Source organism: Drosophila albomicans, chromosome 3 (genome assembly GCF_009650485.2).
Source record: "Drosophila albomicans strain 15112-1751.03 chromosome 3, ASM965048v2, whole genome shotgun sequence".
Lineage (NCBI taxonomy): Eukaryota > Metazoa > Arthropoda > Insecta > Diptera > Drosophilidae > Drosophila > Drosophila albomicans.
Window position 1 is genome coordinate 5,669,219 of NC_047629.2, and position 26,104 is coordinate 5,695,322.

Genomic DNA, 26,104 nt, shown 5'->3' on the forward strand with positions numbered 1-26,104 from the left:
GGTAGCAGCATTTTTATTTTACACAGAAGGCCATCGTGCCATACTCTGTCGAAGGCTTGTTGCATGTCTATAAAGACTGCGTTGCAGTACTCTAGGTCGTCAAACGCTTGCAGGATATGTTTTGCCAGCCTGTGAATTTGTTCCACTGTACTATGCCCTTCGCGAAAACCAAACTGGTGCTCCGGCCAGATGTGACGCTCTCTCATGACATCATGGAGTCTATTGGCAATAAGTCGTTCAAATACCTTCGATAACGATGGGAGCAGGCTTATTGGTCGATAAGATTCTGTTTCAGCTTCTGGTTTGCCTGGTTTGTGAATCATCACACAATCGTAGCCATCTTCCACTGCTTTGGAAACACCTGTACTCTTAGCATTGCATTGAAAATGTTAGCAATAGAGAGTATAGCCTTCATTGGCAAAACCTTCAACGTGCGATGGCATATCCTATCTATGCCAGGAGCTTTTTTGGTATTTAATGATTTGATGACGTCACATATCTCCTCAGTTCTCACTGGCTTAATGGGAAGTGACATTTGCAGAGCCGTCTGTAGATGGTGTTGCGTGATCCTGACCTGTTCCGTTGAGGTAAAATCGAATGGAGTGAATCGAGCTTCTAAGTGGGCTGCAAACGCATTAGCTTGTTCTTCTTCATTTCTGGCAAGGCCACCACTAGGGCACTGTACTGGAACTTGCCTGAAGGGTTGTCTTTTCAAGGCTTTTGTGCATCTCCAGAGCGAGTAGTTAGCGTCAACCGTGTAGTCTAGTGATGCTAGTTTTTGCTCGAAGAAATCACTCCTTAGCTGCCTTAACATAGTTTTCAGCTGCCTTGTAGTCCGGTACCACATTAATCGATCCCAAGGGTCTTGAGAACGGATAGCACGTCTTCGGAGTCGTCGTTTTTCTGCAAGAAGCTGTTTGGCTTCTCTTGTGAGGCTAATTCCGTATTCGATTGCATCTGGTTGAGCAGAAGGTGGAGTCGAAGCCGCAGCAGCCCTGTGTATGGAGTCAGTCAGTATGTCAACTGCCTCTTCTATGTCATCTCCAGAGTCCAGGGCTCGATTTAATTGTAATGAGCCTTCCAGATGCTGTCTAAATGCTGGCAAATTAGTGCGTTTAGTAATGAGCCGCGGAGAAGTAGTGACGCTGATACTGTTTGTGTTAACGGTGACGACAAGGGCTAGGTGATCTGAGTCAAGATCCCAGCTCTGTTTTATATTTATTAGCAAATCAGGAATTCCATGGTATAAGGCAAAGTCAATGCAGGTAGGCGTGTGGTTGTCAACATAAGGGTACCTTGTGGGAGATCCTGTAGCAAGAACTTTGGCACCGCAAGCAGAGACGGCTTCAGAGAGTTCGCGTCCTCTGGGTGAGTTGTATGTGTCACCCCATATCCAGTGTCTAGCATTCCAATCTCCGCCAATTATATATCGTTGACCGCTAGCACGAAGTATGTCAATGAAGTCTCTTTCTTCAATTCTACTTCTTGGAGGGCAATATATAGCACTAACCTCCATATCTCCTAGTTCAGTAGCAAAATAATAATAATAATAATAATAATAATAATAATAATAATAAAAAATAATAATAATAATAATAATAATAATAATAATAATAATAATAATAATAATAATAATAATAATAATAATAATAATAATAATAATAATAATAATTTTTTTTTTTTTTTTTTTTTTTTTTTTTTGAGGTAGGGAAGAAAATGTCTACACACCACCATAGCGACGTCTCAAACTATGGCTGTGCGGGGATCGCATATGCATGCTGACCCGCTAAAAACTCCCTTTCGCTGTTTCAGGGCGGAATTTCCCAGCCCGGAACCGCATTGAATGCGCATAACTTCAGGCTGGGCGCTCTGGTGTTTTTAGCTCATGTTTCACCTGCGTCCAGGCGCCTCTTTTTGCGTCGGAGGATTCTCTCGACGTGTCTCGTTATTAATTTCCAGTTTTGCTCGTTACTTACGAGCAGATTGGCAACGTTTTGAGGTCTCCAGATTCCATCGATCTGCGATTCAAGTAGCTCTCTTTCTGTTTGCCACTGAGTGCATGAGAAAAAAGTATGCTCTGCGTCATCTATATCGGCATCGCCATACACGCAGCTTGGCTGTTGGCGTAGTCCTCTTTGATGCAGGTACTTTCCGAAGTATCCGTGCCCAGAAAGCAGCTGTGTCAAATAGTAGTTTACTTCACCGAAATCTCGGTTGCTCCATATTTTTACGTCAGGTATTTGTTTGGCAGTCCACCTACCGGTTTCGTCGTTTGTCCAGCGATCTTGCCACTGTTGCATAGTTTCCTCTCTGGGGTCGGTGTCAGATTCTTGGTTATTTTGGCGCTTTAGCCAGGTGCGCCGTCGCTCTCTGGCCTTCAGGTCTATGGGGATTTCGCTGCTAATCACCAAGACTGCTGCTGTCGACACTGTCCGGTATGCGGACGTTACTCTAAGTGCCGCCGTCCTCTGAACGGCCAACAGTGTTTTGCATTTTTGTGTTATGGTCAGGGTGTCTGCCCATGCTTCAGAGCCGTAAAGCAGTATTGAGTTTACTGTTGACATCAACAGTTTACGCTTACCCTCAGTTGGGCCACCAACGTTTGCCATCAGCTTACTGAGTGATGCCACTGCCCTTGACGCTTTTTCCACTGTATGGTGTATTTGGGTCCAGAAAGTCATTCTGGGGTCGATACGGATGCCTAAGTAGTTTAGTGATAGTTTCGTTTTTATTATGTCGTCGCTCACGTGCATGTTCACTTCGAGAGGGATGTGCCGTTTTGTTAAAATTATTAGTTCAGTCTTCTCTGTGGCGAGCTTTAGACCATGGGTTTCAAACCAAGCCATTGCTCGCATCATGACTTGGTTTAGCTTCCGCTGCGCTTCCGACATGTCACGTGCCTTAATGATGGCGGCGATGTCGTCAGCGAACCCGACCAGGTTGCAGTCGTCTGGCATTTCTATTGAGAAGATGCTGTCATAGCTAGCGTTCCACAGGTCCGGGCCGAGGATAGAGCCCTGTGCTGCACCCGAAGTGACGGTCTTTCGCCTGGTCCCACTTTGCGTCTGGTATATCAGCTCTCGGTGCTTAGGTAGCTGCGGACCATGCGCATCAGGTAGGCTGGTGTTCCGAAGCGATTTTCTAGCGCGTCGATGACGTCAGTCCATCGCAGACTGTTGAAGGCGTTTCTAACGTCAAGGGCGGCCAGGAGCACTATTTTTTTGGAGTAGGCATTTCCTCTCTGTGCATCGCTTACCGCTTCTATGACGCACTGCAGTGCTCCAGCTGTCGATCTACCTGGTCGAAAGCCATGCTGTCTATTTGATAGGCCACCTGCCATTTCTATGGCTGTAGATAGCCGAGGTTTTAATAACCTTTCTAGCAGTTTCCCCGCTGTGTCGAGCATGCATAGCGGTCGATATGCACTTGGGGTAGCTGGGTCTCCTTTCCCTTTATCTATTAGCATTAGGTGCTGTCGCTTCCACACCTCTGGAAAAATTCCTACCATCAAGCAAGCATTATACATGTTTAGCAGGATTTTCGGGCGTGCGTCTGCTATGGCTTTTAGTGCTTCGGAAGGAATCCCATCGGGTCCGGGTGCCTTGTTGTTTTTTAAAGATGTTGCTGCCGATCTGAGTTCATCCTCTGTAAAGAAAGGAGGCTCTTCGAGGGCGGGCATCTCTGGGTCGGTGCGTCGTTCGTGCTGTGGGAAGAGCGTGTTGACTATATTGGCCATGACGTTTTCGTTGAGCTCCGGAGTCGGCCTTTGCCCTACTAGCTTGCGCGTTACGATTTTGTAGCCGAGACCCCACGGGTTGGTATTTATGTCGTTTCGCAGCTCTTCCCATTTGCTCTTTTTGCTGTGGACAATGGCAAGTTTAAGGCGCTTTCTAGCTTCTTTGTGCTCCTCGATTTCCGCCGCAGCACTGCTTCGAGATCTGGCTCTAGTCATTTTCCTTCTCGCGCGTAGGCAGGCTCTTCGGAGCTCCGCAATCTGCTCGTTCCACCAGTAGGCAGCTTTCCTTTTAAGGAAGCTCGTCGTTTTGGGCATCGCTGCGGCGCAAGAATGCTCTATGGCGCGCATGGTGTGGCGTACTATGCTTCTTGCGTCTCTAGGGTCTACGGCTGTTTCCATCCTTGCGTCGAGTACTTCGATGAGTTTCTCGGTGTCCAGTTTTTTCGCGTTCCACCTTCGGGTGGTTTTCTTATCATGATCTGGCCGACGTCTATGGTTTGAGTTTATGGAGAAGCAGATATACTGGTGGTCACTGCCCGTGTAGTCCTCCAAGACACCCCACTCCTGTAGTCTGTTCGCTGCTCTTTCTGTCGCCAGAGTGATGTCTGGGATTGTGCCCTCGCATCCTGGTCTGCAAAAAGTGGGTGTGGACCCTTCATTTGCGACCACTAGCCCGAGCCTGGCAGCCATGTCAAGTACCCGTCTGCCCCGGGGGTTTGTTGTCGGCATGCCCCACTCGATGGCTCTAGAGTTGAAATCACCCGCGATGATCAAGTCTCCGCCAAGCTGCTGTGCTTGGTCTTCTATTGCGTCTAGCTTCGTCTTAAATTCATTTATACTGTCACTAGGCGTCAGGTAGCAGCTCATGATTGTACAGATTTTAGTTTGTGCCCATACGAAGCCTTGTCCGGCACCACTTCTTGTGACGGTGAAGTTGTTTATGTTTGGCAGCCAGATGGCCGCCGTCCCGGTGTTGTCAGTTAGGAATGTACCATTGTTGGGAGTCTTGTACTGCTCACTGATGATGACAACATCAACCGCCTTCTCTAGCACGAGCTGAGAGAGAAGCGAGTCGGCTGTTTTTGCTCCGGTGCATGTTTGCTTGGAGGATCTTCATGTTTGGGCTCTTACCGATGCACATTTGCTGGAGGCAGGGATGTGGTCAACTGGTTTCAGTCCGGCAGTGACGCACACGCAGCATTTTGGGGGATTTTTGCATTCCTTGTGTTTGTGTCCAATTTCGCCGCACCGGATGCAAAGGTTTCTTCTGTCTGGGCCTTTGCACTCTCTTTGGGTGTGACCCGACTCGAAGCATCTAAAGCAGCGCGTGGGAATTGTTTGCATGCGCATTCTGGCGCGAATCCAGCCAACAGTTATTCCTTCTGCTTTGAGAAGCGTCTCTGCAGCTTCAGTTTGGAGTGTGACAAATGCTCTCACTTGTTCCCGACTATTTGGTTTTGTCACGACTACTTTTAGTCGGTCCCCTATGTCCGGGAGGATCTTCTGTATGGCTTCCTCGACTTCGTTGGCTGTAGTGAGTGCGTCTAGATCCCGGATTTCCAGCGTGCTCGTCGGCTTGAGTTCCTTTACTTCCGCTGTTTTTTGTAGGGCACCTTTGATTTTGTTAATGAAATCGGTGCTCACTTGAGTGCCTTTTTTCATTTCTAGTAGTAGCGCTCCAGACATTGTTTTCCGAACTGCATGAATTTTAATGTCAGCGTCGTTTGGGTCCACAGTTTCCTTAAGGCTTTTAAGTATGTCTGCATAGGTGTGTCCATCGTTTGGTTTCACGAGAAGGGCTTCATTTTTTGGCCGTCTTTTTTGAGTGCTGCCTTTCTCTGAGTTTGGCTTGACTCCTGAGGGTTTATTTTGTTCGCCGCCAGTTGTTTGTTTGGGAGCGATGGATTTTTGCTTGTGTGCTTTATCAGTCTTTGAATGCACAACCTGCCAGTTTGCGCCTGTGCTTGTGGCGCATGGTTTCTTTGTGTTTGGTGTGTCGACGTCCACTGGGCTTGGGAGGCGCCGTTTTGACTGCGGAGCGGCAGAGGTTTTCGGTGTAGTCGATTCATCCACATTGTTTTTCTTAATGTCACATGCGTTTACCTTCAGCCTCCTGACTTAGCCAGTTTCGTCGGTATGTTTCCACTTGGTCGAGGATTTCATCAAGTTCGCCGACTCCTTGCTTAACATCTCTAGAAATGTTTTTTTGGATCTTCATTGCAGCTTTCATGTTCCGCAAAACCCGCCGGCACTCTTGCAGTGCATTTTCTTCTTCCCGTCGCATCTTTTGTATGAATTCTTGCCGTGGGGAAGAGTTGATCCTTGTTTGTTGCGCTGGATTTGTGTTTGTTTTTTGCGCTGTGAGTGGTGCTACATCGTGTGGAATCCTTGGTGTTTCTATGACCCCTACCCTCGAGAGTAGAACATTTCTAGGTGTGCTATCATCGTTTTGTTGTAGTTTGGGCATGCTCGTGCTCAGGGAGTCAGCTTTGTTTGCTTCCATGGTGTCAGCCTGCTTAGGTGGTGTTCTCGCTGTTTTCGTGTTTTTGTTGAAGATATTTTCTTCCATCTCTTTCTCTTTTGTTTGTGTGGTTTTTGTTGTTTGTATATTCATGCTATATGGGTCCAAACTTTAGGCCGCTATCTCCTCGCGTATGTACAGTTACCTTGTTTCGTCCCCATGGGTCCCTTTGCAAGCAGTGAGGTCCATGCGATGGGTTGATACGAGCTCTTATGGAACTCGTATTCAGAGCCAGGACGGCGTTAAGCAGGAGTGAAACTCAACTGCACCTGTACCATCAAATCAACGATGATCACGAGTCGAACGTACCTAAAGACTCGCTACGTTTTAATAGGGCGGAGGTAACCTTGGCATTTGCCCATCAGCCATTTCGCCAGGGGTTCAAGCTGGGTACTGAAGTGAAGGATTGCCTTGGTTATCAGCGAGCGAATCTTCTTTTGTGTCTCCCGATCCGGAGAAAGACATGTTTGATAGCCGTCCAATGTGGAGCAGACGCTAACCAGCGTGCCGCCCGACTCGGGAACAGACGCGTGCTGGATTTTTTACGCCTTCTCACCTTAGCTAAGAAGCTATCGGATGATAGCTGCTTATTTGCCAGGGTCGCCGCGAGGAGGCGTGAGATGCTTGAGACACGTTAGTATGGATCACGCTGGACTTTGCCAAGTTAAAGCCGATCAGACGCTTTGCCGTAAAAACAATGGCTCCGACCCCATAATAATAATAATAATAATAATAATAATAATAATAATAATAATAATAATAATAATAATAATAATAATAATAATAATAATAATAATAATAATAATAATAATAATAATAATAATAATAATAATAATAATAATAATAATAATAATAATAATAATAATAATAATAATAATAATAATAATAATAATAATAATAATAATAATAATAATAATAATAATAATAATAATAATAATAATAATAATAATAATAATAATAATAATAATAATAATAATAATAATAATAATAATAATAATAATAATAATAATGATAATAATAATAATTATAAAAATATATTGTTGTAATAAGATTGAAATAAAGACAGAAGTTTTGTAAATGCTTGGCATTTTTTGTCAATAAATGATAATACTAAAATTATAAAGCTTGATCAGATACCGAAAATTTTATTTTGAATAGCTGCTATATTAGCGGCAAAAGTTTTAAGCTCTAAGCGATACTTATTTATAACAGTAGGCAATACGTATATATATCTGATAGACAATATATTAAAAGTATAAATATTCAAGGACTAATTTGTAATGAAACGTACACACACATACATGTACATCTGGATTCACAGAGAAAGCTCTTCTGATTTTGTCAAAAACAACAAAATATTTGTACTAGCCAAGGGTGAAATTGCGCGCTCTATGCGAATGAAATAAAAAATAAAATCAAAAGTACCACTAATTCCGTTATCCATAAATTTTATGGTAAACTTTGTGCTTTTGTGAAAGCTTTCTCCTTGCTCACCGAAAGCTCCCGTTAATTCGGATGTGTGGGTGGCAGCTGTCGTTGTCGTTGGCATGCCGATGCTACTGGAGATTTGCATTCAGTTGCTTTCGAATAGTCAGCCATAGTGGATGGTGCAGATCTTGGAAAAGAATAAAAATAATGAAAAAAATATTGCTACAACTACAATAACAACAATAACTGCAAACAGCAATAATATAAAATAACATGCAATAAACAACAGCAACAATAAAACGCTTAATAGAAAATTAATAAGGACTACTGAAACCGCTGCGAAAATTGCGTAAGTCGCGTTTTAAATCGTTTTTAAATTCAACAAAATTCTTCAGCTGCCCAAGTTTTTTCTCTTCGTATGTGCTATGTGTCTATGTGTGAGTGTATTGGTATGTTCGCGTGAATGTGATTGTGTCTGTGCCTGTGATTGTGCGTGTCCTTCGTGCCCCTTGTGCCGCATCCTACAACTGCTGCTGCTCCTCCTCCTCCTCCTCCGCAGCTGCTATTCAACTGCGCACATTTTTAAAACAATTAAAAAGACAACCGACGTTCGCGTTAAATACAATAAGTGTTTTGGAAATGACATAGCCCAAAGTCCTGCTCACATTACTGCTACTGCTGCTACTGCTAGCAAATTAAATTAACCTTACTTACCAGCTAAACCCCAGCGCAGGTCATGGTTACCACTAAACATATGCCTGAGTACCCTGAATGACATCCGCTAATAAGCGCCTATTTCCCAGCCAATTTTGCCATAATTCTGCTGCCGAAACTCGTTATTAAAGGAACAGAGAGTAGGCGAATACAGAAGAGAATTATAAACCCAATTACCAGCACATTGACTTCATTGTCCTTTTGATTTCTGATCAGCGACAACATAAGTAACTTTATCATTATTACACATATTTAATTGGGCAATTGAGACAGACTAATATCATAATTTACTACAATGTAACTATCTTTTAAAATTTCACATTTCTTCTGCTTTTGTTACTAGAACTCAATTTTACTTGTTTGCATTAACACATTCTACACAGATTTAAATAGTTGGTATACGTAGCTTTACCCTTGATAAATCTATATAAATAATGAATTGCGATCGACTTATAAGCGCACAATAAAATTAGCAGACTCAATCTCCAGTCAAACATAAGGATTTGATGGACTTTAGTAATTGGATCCAGTTTCAATAGCTATAAGATTGTGAACCAATTTGAGTAAGAGATTTATAATCACATATATGTATATAGTTATACATATGTGAAATATTACTTTCATTCATTCATTGGAAATAATTATTAAAATCGAACCAAATCTAATTTCAAAACTATGATTATAAGCTGGAAAACTCTTATAAATATTTTAGAAAATTATATATTAAAAGAAGATGTTTCCAAAATAAAGTGTGCTGAAAGAAACTGTAGCCATGGGTAGTAACCTTTCATGTAAAATCAAACTAATGATTATTAAGCGAATATGGGATCGAACTTTAAAGTAATAACCACACACATGAAGGTTAATACACAATTTCAATTACTCAAATTCTATTAAATATGGTCGGTATCTCTTCTGGAATCTAAGTCGTCGTCAGCCATTTTGCTGCTAAAGGTAGTGGGCAAATATTTAGCCAAAGTTCTTTTTTGAGGCCCTCAAGGTTTGCACCTCACTGCAGTCGAGCGTAGCCGAACGCAAAATTAATTCCAGCATCCGCTGTCCCGACAAAAGTTTTTGCTGCTTTCTTTACTATTCTTTGGGCGCTTCATTGTTATTGGAATGTCTATGCTTTCATTGCTCTCAATTTTTCTCTCTCTCTCGCACTCTCTCAGCCCAACACACACACACACACACACACACACATAACACGCACTCGGTCTCTCGTTCATTTTAATTTTTTGCCCCGCTTGCGTTTGTTATAGTTATTGCTGTTGGTTGTTACCTTAGTATGCTCGTCCTTGCCAGCAGCTTCCTTGTGCTGCTACCTCGTCAAGTCGCCAAAGATGTCGTCGTCTTCGTCATTTTCGTTGGCGCTTTGCTTTCTTTGCTTTCCTGTCTGTTCGCCTTGTGCCTAGTTCCTTCCTGGTTCCTGCTTGACGTAAACGTGCGTTGTTTCCCTTTTGCTTGCAGACCTGCTTGTCCGGGCGCTTCCTGTGCGTGTTTGCCTATCACTAGACTCAACTTGATCCCCTTGTTTCTTAAGATTTTTTCCTTCGTTTGCCCTCTGACTTTTGAGCAGAGTTTTTCTTTTTGCTTTCGCACATCACAAATCAAAACAAATATCAATTAGCAAAGCAGTCTTAAGAAATCCAAAGGCATCAATACTAAACAATTGACAAGTAAGTTTCATAAGTTCAACAGGTGTCAATCAATTGTCACATCAAAGCTAACAAAAAAAAACAAAAAATAGTATAAATATTCAACAGCAATTTTATTGATTGCTGAAGCTTGGTTAACTTTGCGTACACGTCAACGTTTGCTTACTATGCCAGTTGTGTTAAAGGTCATGTATGTTGACAACGGAATAGAATCGAATCTCTATTATCTTATATTTGCACATTTGTCCTTCCCTGCCTTGTGAACATTCGAGCATAGCATTTCATTACTTTGCTACCAAATATTTATTAATATTAATTCATATTCATAAAAACAATTTTATTTGTAGTCGAACAGACAATCCAGTTTGTTATTCAAAATCCAGTTTGTTATTTACTTGAATGTTGAAACGAGTGACTTCTAATTCTGATTACAATAAAATTAATCTTCAATCAAACTTACAATATTCATGGCACTTTAAAAGATATATCAATAAAGTAGTTTAATATTTGTCGTTGCCAAAAGCAGTTCCATGTTTCTATTCCCTATCCCAACGTGACAGAGAACGAGACTGACTCCTTAAATGTATATTTAATGTTGAGGACCAGACGTGCTGAGCATCATTTTGTAATGCAATATAGTATGAATTTGTATGTCAGAGTGTTATGCTGCGGGCTTATAACTATTTTTGCCTTACGTGCAGCTTGAGCTTCAGGTGAAACTGTAGAATGCGTTTTGGGTGCCAGTGAGCCACTTCCACATCCATTTCCACAACAGCATCAGCAACAACATGCGCAACACAATGCTTTGCTAAGCTGTAAAACAGCTTGTGCATTCCCCGCAACTCTTGTCCCGCTTCTCGATTGTACATGTTGTTTTTATGGCTTTTACAGCTACAATTTTTACGACATTGCACATGCAGCCAAGCTGCATGCATGTGTGTGTGTGTGTGCCAAGGAGAGAGTAGGTGTGTGTGTGTGAGTGGGGTTCCTGTCACTGATTGTATTAGTTATTTGCGGCTAACATTGACATTTATGTGCTTTTGAGCACACCTTCAGCAGGAAAGCGCCAGCAACAACAATGAACTATGAACAACTCAAAATATTTATGAAAATTAAATTAAAATGCATTTATAAACCCGCAAATGGTACGAGTACATAAAAGTACAGATATGGACATGAACCATGTGTCGTCTGTCCTTCTATGAATTTATTCTGTTCAAATCCATTTGAAGGTGACTCGAAATCGATAAGTGTTTATGTGCTTGTATCTATGCATATATGTATGTATGTATGTAGTTGAGGTGTTTACTGATAAGGAATGATCAATCAAGGTCAATTTCAACGCTTCATTTTGTTCAATAGCTTGTCAACCTTCTGATCACAATAAATTAATAATAAATAAATTAGCTTTAATATTTCAAAGTTATCTTTACTTGTCACAAAGTTAAAGTTAATTAAGTTTGTTAAACAATTCAGGATTATTAAAAAATGAATTTCAGCAATATGAAAATATAAAGATTTTATATTTGATTCAATCTTTTCCAATGATCCAATAAGTCAAAATTCTTTTACTTCTTTTGTTAGACCTACTATATTACATACATATGACATGAATAAAAGTATTTTACTGGATTCAGAAGGTTGATTATAGGTTATCCTTAACTAACAATTTTAACAATAATTAAGAAAGTGCAAAGTTCGAATTTAATAAGTGAGCAATTTAACAGGGATCTTTCAGATTGGTACTAGAAATAGTTTGAAATGGTATCAAAATTTGCAGAGTATTGGGATTTATTGAGGCAACATCAATACGCAATTTATTTGCTTATAACTTTGAATCGTTCTGTCGATTCCACAAAATTAATTTATAGTACTACTGAATTACTACAATAATGATTATAAACATAAGTCATTCTCATATCCATACTTTTTGGCGTCAATCAATTCAATAACCAAAATAGAATAACAATCGTAGTTTTGAAGCCAGAGCAATTTTTGGTACATACAATAACAACTAACATATATTATTTAAGATTTATGAAGTTATTAAAGAAATAGTTGTATATGGATAAAAACGCCTACTAACAATCTGGTTTATTTTTTACTCTATGGCATATTTTCAATGTGTTAATATACAAAAGATATCCATCGGCATATTTTAGTATTTTGCGATATTTGTAAAATATGGATTTATTGAAAATGGTTAACGGGTATCTCAGAGTCGAGCACACTCGAATGTAGCTTTCCCACTTGTTCTTATGTGTGATCGTCATGCTTTAAGAGCTTAATTTTACATGACAAGACTATATCATAGAAATAAAGGTATAATATAAAACTACTCGCAAGTATATTCGTATGCATTAAGAGCTCTTTCCACATACTCGGCGCCTTCAGTGTGAAATGGATCCTCGGCGTGCTCGTCACTGCTAACATCGCTGTCCCTTTTATCATAACTTACTGATCTTCCTTGTATTAAACCCTTATGCAAGAGATAGCTCTCAAACATGAACACACGCTCCCGACGTTGCTCCTCGATTCTAATGAGTTTCTCATGTTGTGGCTTCATGAATTTGTAAAAGTTAAATTCAAGTGGATATGTAATTGCCAAGGTCTTGAGGATGCTTATATAGACTGTGCGACCCTGCTGATGATGGCTAAAACTTTGATACGGACAATGTGTGTTCAGAGTAAACTGATATCTTGTCGATCCTGATGTCCCGATTGTAAAGAAGACAATGCAGCTACCATTGAAAAGTAATGCATCATACGGCATCTTGTCCTCAGGCAGTACAACCTGTAGTTCCAGTGTGCAAAGTGTTTGATAGTATTTTACCTCTGGTCGCACTGCGTTTTTAGGAATTCGAGAATGAATTCTATTATTCATCGTAGTAGTATTTACTGCAGTTGTCTCGATCTTAATCTTATTCTGCTTACAACAAGACTCTGGCTTTGAGTTTGGTGTATGCTCTTGCTGTACCACTAATTGTTTTAGCAGTTCTTCAGGCATTCTGCAATTGCCGATTGAAAATTTCTTCTCATCTGACTCCTGCGACAATTCCAGAAGCGTGCACCTCATTAGGCAATCGTGCAATGCCTCAATACCGCTTTCTGGTTCCGAAGTCTTCTCTGCATGCTTTATGAGACTATGTTCCAGATTAACCTGTTTCTGTTGCTGTTGCTGCTGCACGTGTTGTTGATATTCACTACGTTCTCTGTTTTCTTTCCCCAGCTGTATAGCCATTTTTGCAAAGAATTTAGATCTTCCAGAAAGGCCCTTGGCTGTTATCAGTTTAATTTCCTGCAAAGGTTGTTGGCTCTGCAGTTGTTCGTCTAAGACTTCTTGATGCATAGACAATTTCTCCTTTATTTCTGGCTCGTCCTTAACTTCTGTTAAAAACTGCATTAGTTTTGTCACCGCCTGTCCCGACTTCGTAGCCAGTTTATGCAGAGCTAGTTGCTGGCACATGTTTAAGCGCCTTACATGCAACTGCAGACTGGAAGCGTAATTTATTACGGCCAAATCATGAACAAATATAGTATGTGAGAGAGTCACTGCGATGCTGGCTTGCAAAAAATTAGGCTTAGGCACAGCATTAATCCAATTTGAACATTGCTGTGCATCCTCCTCGTGCCAACTCCACTCGCCCGTATAGGGTACCATTCCAAGAATGCGCAGATCAAGAGCTAGTTGTGGTTTATTCAAAAGCTCATCTGGGCAAACGTACAGCTTGCCGCTAGTGGTCTTAATTTGACGAGTATCAACGTCCATTGCCTGCACAACCACAGCGACATCATTTCTTGAAAGATTGATCAATTCAATGGGCGCCACATGAAGAATGCGCACACGCTCGTAGCCATAGTCATTGCGATAGACGCAAATCTGTTTGGCCTTCGGCGGCCAATGGCGCAGACACTCCTGCGATTGCAGCAATTGTAACTGAAGATCCAATGATGCTCGACGCCGTAAGGACTGCCATTTACCGCCAGCTGGTAAGTGCTCCAGCAATCGCACACAATAATGTGAGGGCGAATAAACCCTAACTAGTTGCAGTTTCACATCCCCACTGGTCGGCAACATTGATTGCAACTGGCGATCGTATGGCAGCAGCTGATGCCGCTCCTCGCACTGTGAGTTGGCACAGTGGCCCAGGCTGAGCAACAGATCGCACAGCGCCGGTTCATTGCACTTGCTGCGCTCCGATTCGTTGCGTATATGGCGAGCCAGGCAAACAATCCGCTCATCCACTTGCTGACGCATTTGTAGAAACTCCACGAGACGCGGAAGCTCTTTGTTATTGGTTTCGTCCAAGAAAACGATCGAAAGCAGGTCATCTGAAAGACAGTTATTATTTCCAAGAGATTTTGTTAAGCCAAGGTGTAACTTACTATGGTTCAAGCTTTTTCTATTCCGTAGTTCCTTTGAATCCTCCCCTTGAAATTGATGCTCTGGAAAGTGAGTTTCAATACAAAAGACTATCTTATGATAAAAGTGTAACTTACTTTCATTTAACTTTAGCGGCTGTTCAAATTGATTGCGCAAGTTCTCGGTTAGCGCCAAGTGACGCAGCTTAAACTTGCTCCAGCTATCGCTCAAGCTATAATGAACCAGGGTTTGGGCATGTCGAATGTCCAGCTCGGGGCAATTATCAGTGCAGAGCAGCAACTCGCCGCGAGTGTTGACCATCCAACGATACACATGGTCACGCACCTCCATGTCAGCCATTTGATAGTATGGCAAGCAGGCATAGCCACGTTTGCCAAGGAAGTCCACAAGGTCGAGTATGTCCGCATCGTTGTGGCAATTAATGACGGTGCGTATCAAGTGCGGCGGACGTTGCTGCAGCAGTTGCAGCAGTTCCTGCTGCTTCGATTTGCTTTCAAGCAGCGTCAAGCGCATCCGTGTGCCGCCATAGAGTGCTGCCTCAAGTATATCACCAAAAAGCACCATGGGATGGGCATTAATCTGGTTTACCATGCCGAGTAGCTTGTGATTATACGACTGTGTGGTGATTACCAATTGTGGACGCTTTTGCTTGGTAAGTGAGAGCACATGTTGATGTGCTTTGTGTAGTTGATCTGGCAACATGAGATCCACATCATCGTAGACCACGAAACTTAAGTATGGCATCTGGATTAGGCCAACATTGCATAGCCATTGAAACTGAGCTGGCGTCGCCACCAAACAGCCAACTCCATTGAGCAGACGCTGGAAAAACTCTGGTGTCTGGGAGGATGGAACTGTCAACACCAAACTGAGCCACTCCTCGTTCTTCGCCTTCCGCAGCATCGTATTGCATACAGCGCCAATTTGCTGCACTCGGGACAAATCGGCAGCTAACACTACGGCAATGGGACCCAACAGCTCCCACCGTTGGCCACCTCTTAGCTGGCTCAGCATCATGCACACTTGCTGACAAAGTGGCGGCACATAGCTTAATGTGCGTCCACTACGCGGAGCACCCACAATGATCGCTCCGTGGCCAGCTCCCTGGCTGAGGTGTGGCCATGCGTAACTCTGCAGGCGCAATAACGCAGTGAGTCTCAACCTGCGCATGCTATGCACAATATGCGGTAGAAATGATACCTCGTCCATTCGCCGCGCAGGCTGCAGGCGTTTGTTGGAGTGCGCCACGGCGTATTCGGAGCAATTCGCCGCAAGCAGCGGACGCTCGTGTTGCGCAAATGAGAAAGTGTCTTCTTGCACTGCATAATGAAAATTCTCCGGTTTACTGTTATTGTTGTTACCGTCAGTTAATTTCTTAATTGTTGTCATATTGAAGATCTAACAAAGAAAAATCTAATTGATTTTACAATACGATCTGCGAACAACGCGACAGAAAAGTTTACTTAGTACTGGGATAAAATCGATTAAAGGGTTGATATCAAATTTGTCGCCAAGGCTTTTGGGCTTATCGATATTTTTATTGGCTCTAAAAGACAATTTCTGTCCTACAATTTAATAATTTTGTTAGCTTGTGCCACATTTGCAAGAATAAATGGTTCATAATTTTAATTGTTTATTATTGTCGATATTATCAATAATAAAGGCCAAAATATCGATAAAGGACAAGCAACGCTCTTTCTCTCTCTATCGAGCTTAACTAAGTTGGCTGCACTTGCACTACTCGCAATTTTTTCGATAAATAAGTAATATCGTAATTCAAATTATTGCATTTAGGTTAGCAAGTGATAACTTTAATCTTACATGTAACTTTTACTTTTAGTCAACAACATGTTGAATTATTATGAGAAGTTTCCATTAATAACTGTGGAAAGAAATCCATAAAAATTATTACAATCTGTTTGTCACTGACGATGGTTAAGATCGTTCGTTAATGATCTTTTGAACAATCAGTCCACTTAGAATTTGCCTGGCCACAAGACATCCATGACACCGGCAATTAGCAGAGTTGGGCACATGCCTTAAAGTTAAAGGACTCTGCAGACGATGATTAACCTCTAGCGATCTCCTCTTCGTAGAACGATTTCTACAGAACACAAAAGTGTAGATAATAATACCTAAGCAAATACAATCCAATTAGTAAAACTGAAATCAAATTTCCTTATTAAAATGTATACCCCCGACCACGATGAGAATATGCAACAGCAGAGCCACCAAAGCCACATTCATTAGTGGCTCTACTTGAGAAACAATACGTTTGTTGTTTTCGTGTATGTCGCCCATAATTCCATAGCCACCCAAAATTGTTGCATTGTCATCCTCCTTCATGGTCTGTGTCTCATTAAGCCAGTACTTGTCTGCAGCAAAAACATATTATGCACAATGCCAAAGGAAAACAACTATTCAACTTGCCCGTATAGTTGCTGTCAGTGAAGAGTTCTGGATAACCCACAAACAGCAGAAAAAGCAGCAACATTTCCGCATATCCATTTAACGATTTCTCCATATTGAATACGTAGCTGTTCTCTTGATTTCTGCTCATAAACTGAACCTTCAACATGCTACGACTTTGCCAAGAAGTCTTTCCTCGACCAGTGGCAAAGAAAAACAGCTGTCCATAATGCAGTTGGAGTATGGTATCATTGTGGAACTTGTGAATCTGTTTTATTATACACACTACCCATATGGTAGAAGGGTAGTATAACTTTGTGTAACAGGCAGGCATCTCCGACCCTACAAAGTATATATATTCTTGATCAGCGTCAACAGCCGAGGCGATATAGCCATGTCCGTCTGTACGTATGAAATACTCAGAGACTATAAGAGATAGAACTATAATTTTTTATTTAATAAATACTTTTGTATGGTCAAAAACGCCTACTTACTACGGGTCTATCTGGTATATTTTGTATATTTTTAATATATTACTATATCAATATACCAAATTCAGCCTTTGGTATATTTCCAGCGTTTTGAGGTATAATTTGGTATATTTTAAGAATTATACTGCACTGTTTTACTATAATTTAAAATGGGTTACGGTTTGTCGCTTGTCGATTGTCGTACACTCGATTGTCGCTTTCTTACTTGTTATAAATATCTATGAAATAGCAACAATAGAACACAAAGCTAAAACTTTATTTCAGCTCCAATTTATTAAATTCGTTCATACGAATTATGTCAAACGGAAGCACTTCTTCATTAACTTTCATAATTTTAGTTGTTCTACATTTCATTATAAAAATTCAAAAATTAAGATTAAATTCTTTGCAAACATTTTCAAAAATACAAATTTTTATTTTTATTCGAACTTGACTGTTGATACCGACTTAGATCAGTGGGGTCTAAAAAGCATATTTTTCTAAAACAACTTTTCAATTTTCTAAAGGTGAATATGTATTGTAAAAAGTATAGGAAGCCAACAAGATACGCTTGCTGTAAGCTGCATAATGGACTGTTTTCTAGCTTACATTTCAAAAGTGTCATTCTTATTTTTAAATTTTAATTTTTTTAAAAGATTGTTTAACGAAACAATGTTTACGTAATTGGAAATTATCTTATATAGTAATTTCGTTTCATAGAAAATAAAAATCTCAATTTGGTAACCAATTTTATTTGTGCTAATAAATAGTTAGTGAAAACTTTCACTTTAGATTTAGTAAAGATGAGTAATTTAAGTAGAATTATTATTATAATTAACAAAGAAATTTATTTCTTCATTGATTTTTCTTCAATTTCTTAAAGTCTTGGTCGATATTCGAACTATAAAATGTAGCTAAAGATTCACAATGTAAATATTACATGTCCCCCAGAATAAAAAAGCAAAGTATTCGATTATCTGCTTAACACTCTGTTGAATTCAGACAATTTTCAATGCATCGCACCTTCCTCGCCAACTCACAAGCACTGCACAGACAATCTACAACACCTGGTGTATGTAGAAAGGTCAGTTCCACCACATGAGCAGTTTCCTCTGGCAATTCTGGCCACACAATGCTCTGTGTACGCGGAGCATATGCGTCCAGACTCTCCGCCTTTTCCGTTGACCATCGAAAGAAACAGCAGCAAACACAGCCTATAATTAAATGAATAATTATGAAATTCTTATTATATTTCGTAAACCTCGAAACTTACTCAAACAACCCAAGAGCGTCAAACACAAAGTTCCCAGTACGGTTAAAAAGAATATCCTACTGTAGTTGTCCGTTTTTTGGTTAGGAATATTCAGAGTAAAACTCTGTCTCGAGCACCCAATCTCAATCGTATTCGCACTTGCATTGTGGGATTCACATTTTGACTGGCAGATGATGAATAATAATGCAACCATAATCAAAATGCATCGTGCGCACTGCTTCAAGTCCATTTCGCTAATGACTGCTCCATTGCCAATGCTCCAATCGATGCCAAGCTTCTACGTTCAGGGCTCTCCGAAAAAGTCGTTTATCAAAAACAGTTGTGTAGCGTAGAAAAGACGACATCGCAGCCAGTCTCAGCCCGACACCGATTTGAGTTCATTTTAGTCAACAAATCTTTATAATAAATTTATAGTTCTTCTACATTTTGAATAAATGAAACTTAAAAGGCTCATGGAAGATGAATATGCTTGCTATATTTGTAGCTTGGAGAATTATACATTTTCTGCGAATTTTAATCTAAATACAAATTTGTAAAATGCTTTTATAATCTCCAGCAACGAATACCAGCTATAAAACTTGACAATTTTTCGTATATGTATTTCTTTTTTATCAATCTTCTGTTGTTATTGCTTCTAGTCTATAGAACGTACCAATTTTAGCAGACAAACGTTGAAGGGGAAATGAGGGCATAATTTGTAACCATAAAACGTGGAAGCCTTTTAGGCGCCAAATAAGTTTGCAAGTATTCTATTCACCGGATGTTTGACATACACGTGCGGATGACTTTAGGATAACATCGCGTTGTTATGGAATGATTCTTTATGCGTGGATGAAAAAGCTAATAAAAAAATAATTTGTGATTTTCTTTGTTGAATTCTATGAATTTCGCTCAACCTTCTAGTTGAAACGGGTCAATATAATTGACATGCGAGCACCCAATATCTACACCTACATATATATGTTAGTATAACAAAAAAGAATGTATAGATTTCTGAATATTTTGTAGTTGTTATGCCCGGGTCATCACTCATTCTGTCAGCTTTTAAGGGTATGACCTCAACACCTCACGCCCCTCTCAAGCACGCATCTCTGGGCTGTCGCTGACTGTTAAATCTGAGTGCGCGCACTCGTCATAAACCAAATAAACAGTTGAGAAATTACATTTAAATTGCAAATGTTGAACAAAACACATGCACAGACTTTTACACGCACACACACACTCTTACATCAACAACAAGAAAAATGTATGCACAAGGTAAAACCAAAATAAAAACACAAAAAATAAAGCGTGAAAATATTTTTTCAAAAAAATCAGAATACAGAGTAAAAAATTAATTCACTTAGCAAGTGTCTCAGACTGTTTTTCCAACTGTTTTCCATATTTTCTTGCCTCTCGCTTTTGATATTCAAATGAAATGCATTTCATACTCAAGGCGAAACGCCAGCAACTTTTCTTACGACAAATTGAGCGGATTATCTGAAAACACAATTTAAGTTGCAGTTGTTGTTGTTTCTGGTTTTTCAAAGGATTGTCGCGATACAGAAAATGTATATTTATAATATGCATTTTTTCAAAATGTAGGCAATCTAAAAAGAACTATGAAGCATAGGTAAAATTTATATTAAATCAAATTTAGACGAATTTAGTGAATTGACGAAATTTAATAGTCATAAAATATACGTATATCAAAATGCAAAAATATGTTACAATCACTTGAAATACATTCCCAATTTCTTTAACCTCTACGTTTAATATTCTTAAAATCGCTACACAAATCTTAATGCAATTGTCGCATCAGAAAGATTATTTTCCGATTCAATCAACACAAATGGCGAAAGAATATATATGTGAAAACTACTTTGCTCTTGACGCTCAGTTTTGCTTTTAAATAAAGGACTTCATGTTAACTGAAAGATAAAAATTATATGAATGAACAAATAGTAAGTACAGAGAATCGAATATACAATTTATTAGAAAATCCTCTGATGTGCACTCTATAAAGTAGCTTAAATATATTTCTATAATTGAATTTAATGTATAAGTTCATTAACAAAAGTACATTTTACTAATTAACATTTAAAATTTGTAGATAAATAATGTATGTGTTACCTCTATAAAGAATTAAATCCGCTCGTTGCTCTCTTGAACTTTAATTGTATTACACACAACACCTTCTGCCCTTTACACATGTGTGAACAAACTTAATCACGAATACCTTTTTTAAGTTTTTTAAATACAAGGTCTAAAAATGAATGAACAAGCAGTTTACTTTACGTGCAGATTTTACAATGATGGTTTTTGGCATTGTTGCTGCGTAGTAATCTTCATGGGAAAGGTCGAGGCAACTGGCATTATTTGTTGATTGTACTAACCTTCAAGGGATCAAGTTCAAGCGTTTCAAGTCCTGCCTGTCTCCCGCCATCACATGCTGATGGCCACTTGCAAACTGCCTCAGCAAAAAAAAAAATTGCAAGCCGACAAACTGTGATGATAATTATGATGATGTTCCTGATGAAGTTCACTTGGACATCTCTTGATAGGCAATATCAGATTCTTAAATTCAACTTTGAACTTCCAAGTTCTTCCAAAGTGCAAAATGTTAAGTGTCTTAGTGCTCTGTTCATTTGCATTGTTGTGAAATCGAATCCACTAGTTATATTCACATTAATAAAAAGCAACATATTTCTAACATTCTTGCAATGCGAAGAATTGAAAAATACAAGCAATGAGAATGTAATTATGGCATTTTTTCAAGGGTATGCAAAATCGAAAACGGAAAAGGCTGCTGGGCCGACAAGATGTCGGCAAAAGTGTAAAACTATAACTGTAGCGGCACGCCCTTGCATGCCGCCTCCCAAAAAGGGGGTGGCTGGGTGGTGGGATAGTTTAACCCTGGGGCTGGGCAATGCGTTCGTTCCATGCGCTTGCACATTGCAGCCCAAGGTCAATGGCTGTGCCTGTGTGTAAGCAAGCGAGAGCTAAACAGCAACACAACAGCAACACCAACAACAACAAGAACAAAACAAAAACAAAAACAATACCCACAACAGCGACAACAAGAACAAGGGAAACGCTCGACAACATTTTCACACTCGAATTGACCAAACAAACGAAAAGAGAAGCAACTATTCAGTGCATCTAACCTAAACCCGTCCATAGATTTCAGTTTCACTTTTATACTTTCATCGTGCTTCGTACCTCCTGGCGTATACGTTACATTTAATTGCTACTTTCCGATTTATGTATGCCAGTGTGTGTGTGTGTGTGTGTGTGTGTATGTGTTGCAAACATGCCATTTCACATTAATTATAATGTACGTGGCATGATTCAGCACTTAAACAAGTTTCAATATGCTCTGCTGAACAGTAACATCTGGCAACTCTGGCAAAATCGAACTATGAACTTTCATAAACTTTCGAAATTGCAGCGCGTATAGTGTTGGGTTGTTATCATGGGGATAACTTTAAGCAAACCAACAATAGAATAGAAATGGCATGTGGATGCATACATTAAAACAATTTTATTTTGTCTTAAGATTTACTGCTTTTCGAGTTGTCCATTTAACGATATTACTATACCTAAGATCCAAATTCACTTATCATAAACATCGCACTTCTTTAAACTCAAAATTTCGCTGCTTCATTTTTTTCATAGTTTTCACGCTTACTTAATATAACGAATTTGATCAGATAAATGTAGTGTTCGTTGAAATCTAATATGTGTGGAGAAGAATTTTAAAGATATACATTAACATATAATATTTTCTTCGGTTCATGTGTTCATAAAACAATTACAACTTTAATTTAGTGAATTAAATAGTATCACACAATATTTTACTTTACAATTAAGTATGACTTAACATTAATTGGTTTCATATGTTATTAGTCTATTCGTATGCTCCCATTGATCTTGTTAACTTTAATTTTATTTCAAATTTTCAACACTTATGAAAGAAACAAGAAAAAGGGTTTAGTCAAATGGGCTCGACTGTAAGTTACCCGCTATCCATTTTCAGTAAATCAAAACACTGCGAATATACCAAATTAATATACTTAAAAAATCCTAAAATGTACAGAAGGCTACATTTGGTATATCATAATACTGTTACATTCAAAATATTGCATAGAGTATAAAATATCCTAGGTTTCCTATCAAACTAACTAAGACCCGTCTACAGCAGCCGTTTTTTGTCACATCAAATTATTTGTTAAATAACTTTTACAATTCCAATTAAATAACTTTAAAATTAAATAAGAATCGCTTCTATTGAACTGTTTTTTCATAAAAAAAAGGTCATACATTTTACATATTAGGAATTCTATGATGTATTCAACAGCAAGTCTAAATAGCTTTAGTTGTTTTCTGTATGAATTAATTTTTTTGTATGTATGTAAATTCAAATTGTGCATCTCACAGTTGAGTACTGTTAACAATAGTTTTTATAGGGTTTTTTATGAACATTTAAGTATGCCACTCAGAACTATTTAAATGCTGGGTAGTAACAAATTTTATAATGTCGTTGTGCTTGCCCATTAACAACTTAATAACTGCCCTCGAATTCTCACTCCTCTAAAATTTGCTCGCTGTTGTGCCTCCCACTGAGACGCCAGTAGCCATTTAAACTATTTGCAACAAATGCCGTTGCCTTTGCCATTGCCATTGGTCGTGCCTTTGCTTTTGCAGTTGCCGCTGCCACACAATTTGTACAAAGCCAAACGATTGTTATTGTTGTTACTGGGGTCTGCTACATTGTGTGGATATCTCTGTGTGTAAGTGGGCGGAAGGGCTCCAGCTTGTCTTTGGGGTGGGGATTGAGGATTGCGGATTGGGTATATATTCCTAAACTGGCCGCAAGCATTGGAATCATTAAAAACTATTTGTTAAGCAAATGCCACAGCGCAAAAGCCGCAGCAGCGACCCTGGCAACTAGTACAACAACAACAGCAACATTCCGCTAGACTAAATAGAAAAATACAACAACACAAAAATGGGCACTAAAAGGATGTTGAAGCATTGTGGTTAAGCCCACTGCCGGCAACAGCAATATAAAATACATAGTTGCTAAGCGCAAGACAATAAGGAGAAAGAATTAGCAGTGTTTGATTAAAGTTGTATACGAATATATACAAAGTTGCACTTCCGTTGTATCTACAATAATATTAGAAAATATTCCATATACATTTTGAATAAAACAGATGTGACAAGTCATTTGACAAATTGAACTAATAAAAACCGGTAGACAAAGCAAACTGCATCTGTTTGCTTAAATGACTTTAATTAGCAGCAATAACTTCTGTAAAACTGATTAAGCTAGGGATTTAATAGCCAAGAATAATTAGAAGCCTTGTAAAGAGTAACTGTAGCCCTACAATTCGCAAGCAGTTAAATCATAAAACTTGTCTACTGCCCTTCGGATCGTAAACATCAGTTGTAGTATCCGAGTGTACCCACTCATTAGCAGGGGAAGCAGCATAAAAACGTCCTCGTCCACTCACTTAAATGCACATTTGGCTGCCTAATTATCAAAGTTGTCAACGCATTGCCTCACACACACAAGCACACACACAGCAGCAGCAACAGCTAAGCCAACAACAACAACGACTACAACGAAATGGCGCATAAAAACGTGACCAACAATGGAGCACTGAGGGTCGCACTCATCTATCGCATAGACAGCCCATCGCTTCACACATCTCATCTCATTGCATCTCATCTAACCATCGCTGTCGTTGTGTTGTGTTGGTGTAAGTAGCATACATGTGATTCTACATTAGTGTGGGTGTGCAACGGGCGTGTGAGGCGAGGCAACAGCTTCAAGTGTCATTGACGGTGTGTCATATTCTCGAGCAGCCATTAATCTCAGCATACTTGAGAAAGATTGATCAAAGCGTAATTCTTTTAGCATTACCGAATAGTTTACTAAATTGAAGCATGGATTTATGATACCCTTGAGAGGTTTTTACACTATTTATCTTTATTAAAAACAGTTTATTGGCAAAACTTATATTGTTGTTTAATTGTCGCCGGTGTTGGTTCTACAATTTAACGCCAGTCAGACAGACTCTGGATATTGCAATTTAGACTGAGTGAATATTGTTGCCAAGACAAAAAAAAACTGATTATACAGTTGGTACTCGTATTATTGTTGGTGTTTCACAAATTTCGCATATTTCATTTTCATTTTGAATGTCAATGTGAAGGTTTTTCACGTTTACTGCCTGTTACTCACAGTGCCAAGCGAAGTGTAAAATTAAAATAAATCGCTGCAAATTTGACATCCATTCATAGAAAGGGAACAGTATATGGAAATATTTGCTGTTTACATACGCTAATTAACTAAATTAAATTAAGCATGTCAATTGATCCGCGAAATGTAGTAAAAAGCAATAAAAATTTACTTCACAGACATTTTGGTTTAAGTAATATGTACCTAAGGTGCAAAATGTTGCAGTTATTCATATGCAAATGTAATTAACTTATATTATTTGTAACGTATTTATTTCAGAACTCCTGAACAAATACACAAGATGACATAATAAGGTGTTAATGACCAGAGTTCATAATAATCCGCTAGTAAAATCTGATAATATGATGACATAAATCATATAAGCCACATTTCTGGATCACTACAACCGAAAAGACATACTGAGAGATAGAGAATAGCATGCAATTAGTCGCAAAAGGAGTGCCTCACCATGGATAAGAAATTAAAAACGAAATCTAAAACGAAAAGCCTCAAGCCAAATAAAGAGTCAAGCACGAAACTGGATGTGGATCTATGGGAGGTAAAAGCGACATATTTAAGACTGACAATTGGCATTTAAATATTTTGGTCAAATATCATTTATCTTTTGTCTATATGAAATATTGTGTCCGATAGATTTTATTAATAAAGTAATATCGATAGCCATATCATAATATCATAGACCTTTTGTCTGTCTGCCATATTCTGTCCGATAGGATTTATTAACGAACTGTTATCGAAATCAATAGCATTGCAAGAAAGGTTTGTCACTCTCTGTAAAACCGCGTTTACTAATCTAATACCTGTAATTCAATTACCTGCAGCAAAATGAGGATCGTTTCACAATCTGCGAATTTATTCCGGATCGTCAAGCAAACAAATCGCAGCAAAACATCAAAGCTGCAGCAACATCTGGAACTGTCGTGTGTCCTGGTAATGCAGAGGCCTTATCGTTGACTGCATCAGGATCAGGCAAAGACGCACCAGTGCCACAGCTAAGCACCACACCCACAGCAATAAGCATTGCTGGTTGTGCCTCGGGCACAGCGTTAGTTACTCTCGATCCAGATGCCGCAACTATTGAAGCCACCGAGCCGGAACGAGGCAACTGGACGGGTCGCTTTGATTTTCTTCTATCGCTGCTGGGGTACTCAGTTGGTTTGGGCAACGTTTGGCGCTTTCCGTACCTTTGTTATAATAATGGAGGCGGTAAGTTGATGACAATTTAGTTGTATATTTAGTATGTTTTTTGTTTGGTATATTT

The 26,104-nt window shown here is 39.3% G+C and overlaps 3 protein-coding genes across 7 annotated transcripts in view; 1 reads left to right on the top strand and 2 right to left on the bottom strand.

Annotated features, from left to right (window-relative positions):
* The window catches only part of LOC117567627 (sodium- and chloride-dependent glycine transporter 1), a 55,354-nt gene that overhangs the window by 15,713 nt on the left and 13,537 nt on the right, over nt 1–26,104 (top strand). For 2 of the 5 annotated variants that reach the window (XM_034247719.2, XM_052005324.1), the window contains exons 1-3: nt 7,837–8,034; nt 25,102–25,381; nt 25,665–26,049. In XM_034247719.2, coding sequence (XP_034103610.1) covers nt 25,292–25,381; nt 25,665–26,049 — 475 coding nt within the window. In that variant the 5' untranslated portion in view covers nt 7,837–8,034; nt 25,102–25,291. Of the gene's footprint in view, nt 1–7,836; nt 8,035–24,045; nt 24,486–25,101; nt 25,382–25,664; nt 26,050–26,104 lie in introns of those variants that run through there. The other 3 variants (XM_052005321.1, XM_052005323.1, XM_052005322.1) reach the window with 3 other exon arrangements.
* LOC117566751 (putative ATP-dependent RNA helicase BoYb) lies at nt 12,232–15,911 on the bottom strand. The gene is made up of 3 exons (XM_034246295.2): nt 14,558–15,911; nt 14,444–14,503; nt 12,232–14,389 (listed from the first exon to the last, which is right to left on the bottom strand). The coding sequence occupies exons 1-3, from the start codon at nt 15,828–15,830 to the stop codon at nt 12,393–12,395; spliced, it is 3,330 nt and encodes a 1,109-aa protein (XP_034102186.1). The 5' UTR covers nt 15,831–15,911; the 3' UTR covers nt 12,232–12,392.
* On the bottom strand, nt 15,955–18,840 carry LOC117566750 (uncharacterized). The gene is made up of 5 exons (XM_052005518.1): nt 18,594–18,840; nt 18,307–18,534; nt 16,872–17,135; nt 16,637–16,816; nt 15,955–16,576 (listed from the first exon to the last, which is right to left on the bottom strand). Exons 1-5 carry the CDS (start codon nt 18,820–18,822, stop codon nt 16,377–16,379), a joined length of 1,101 nt encoding a protein of 366 aa, XP_051861478.1. The 5' UTR covers nt 18,823–18,840; the 3' UTR covers nt 15,955–16,376.

Bases quoted from the DNA above. Each gene is read 5' to 3' on its own strand.
- LOC117566751 (XM_034246295.2), bottom strand. From the start codon at position 15,830: ATGACAACAATTAAGAAATTAACTGACGGTAACAACAATAACAGTAAA. The intron at 14,504-14,557 runs GTAAGTTACACT...CTCACTTTCCAG, and splicing joins GCCGCTAAAGTTAAATGAAA to AGCATCAATTTCAAGGGGAG. The intron at 14,390-14,443 runs GTAAGTTACACC...ACTGTCTTTCAG, and splicing joins TAGAAAAAGCTTGAACCATA to ATGACCTGCTTTCGATCGTT.
- LOC117566750 (XM_052005518.1), bottom strand. From the start codon at position 18,822: ATGGACTTGAAGCAGTGCGCACGATGCATTTTGATTATGGTTGCATTA. The intron at 16,817-16,871 runs GCAAGTTGAATA...TTTTTGCTGCAG, and splicing joins CACTGACAGCAACTATACGG to ACAAGTACTGGCTTAATGAG. The intron at 16,577-16,636 runs GTATACATTTTA...GTATTTGCTTAG, and splicing joins TATTCTCATCGTGGTCGGGG to GTATTATTATCTACACTTTT.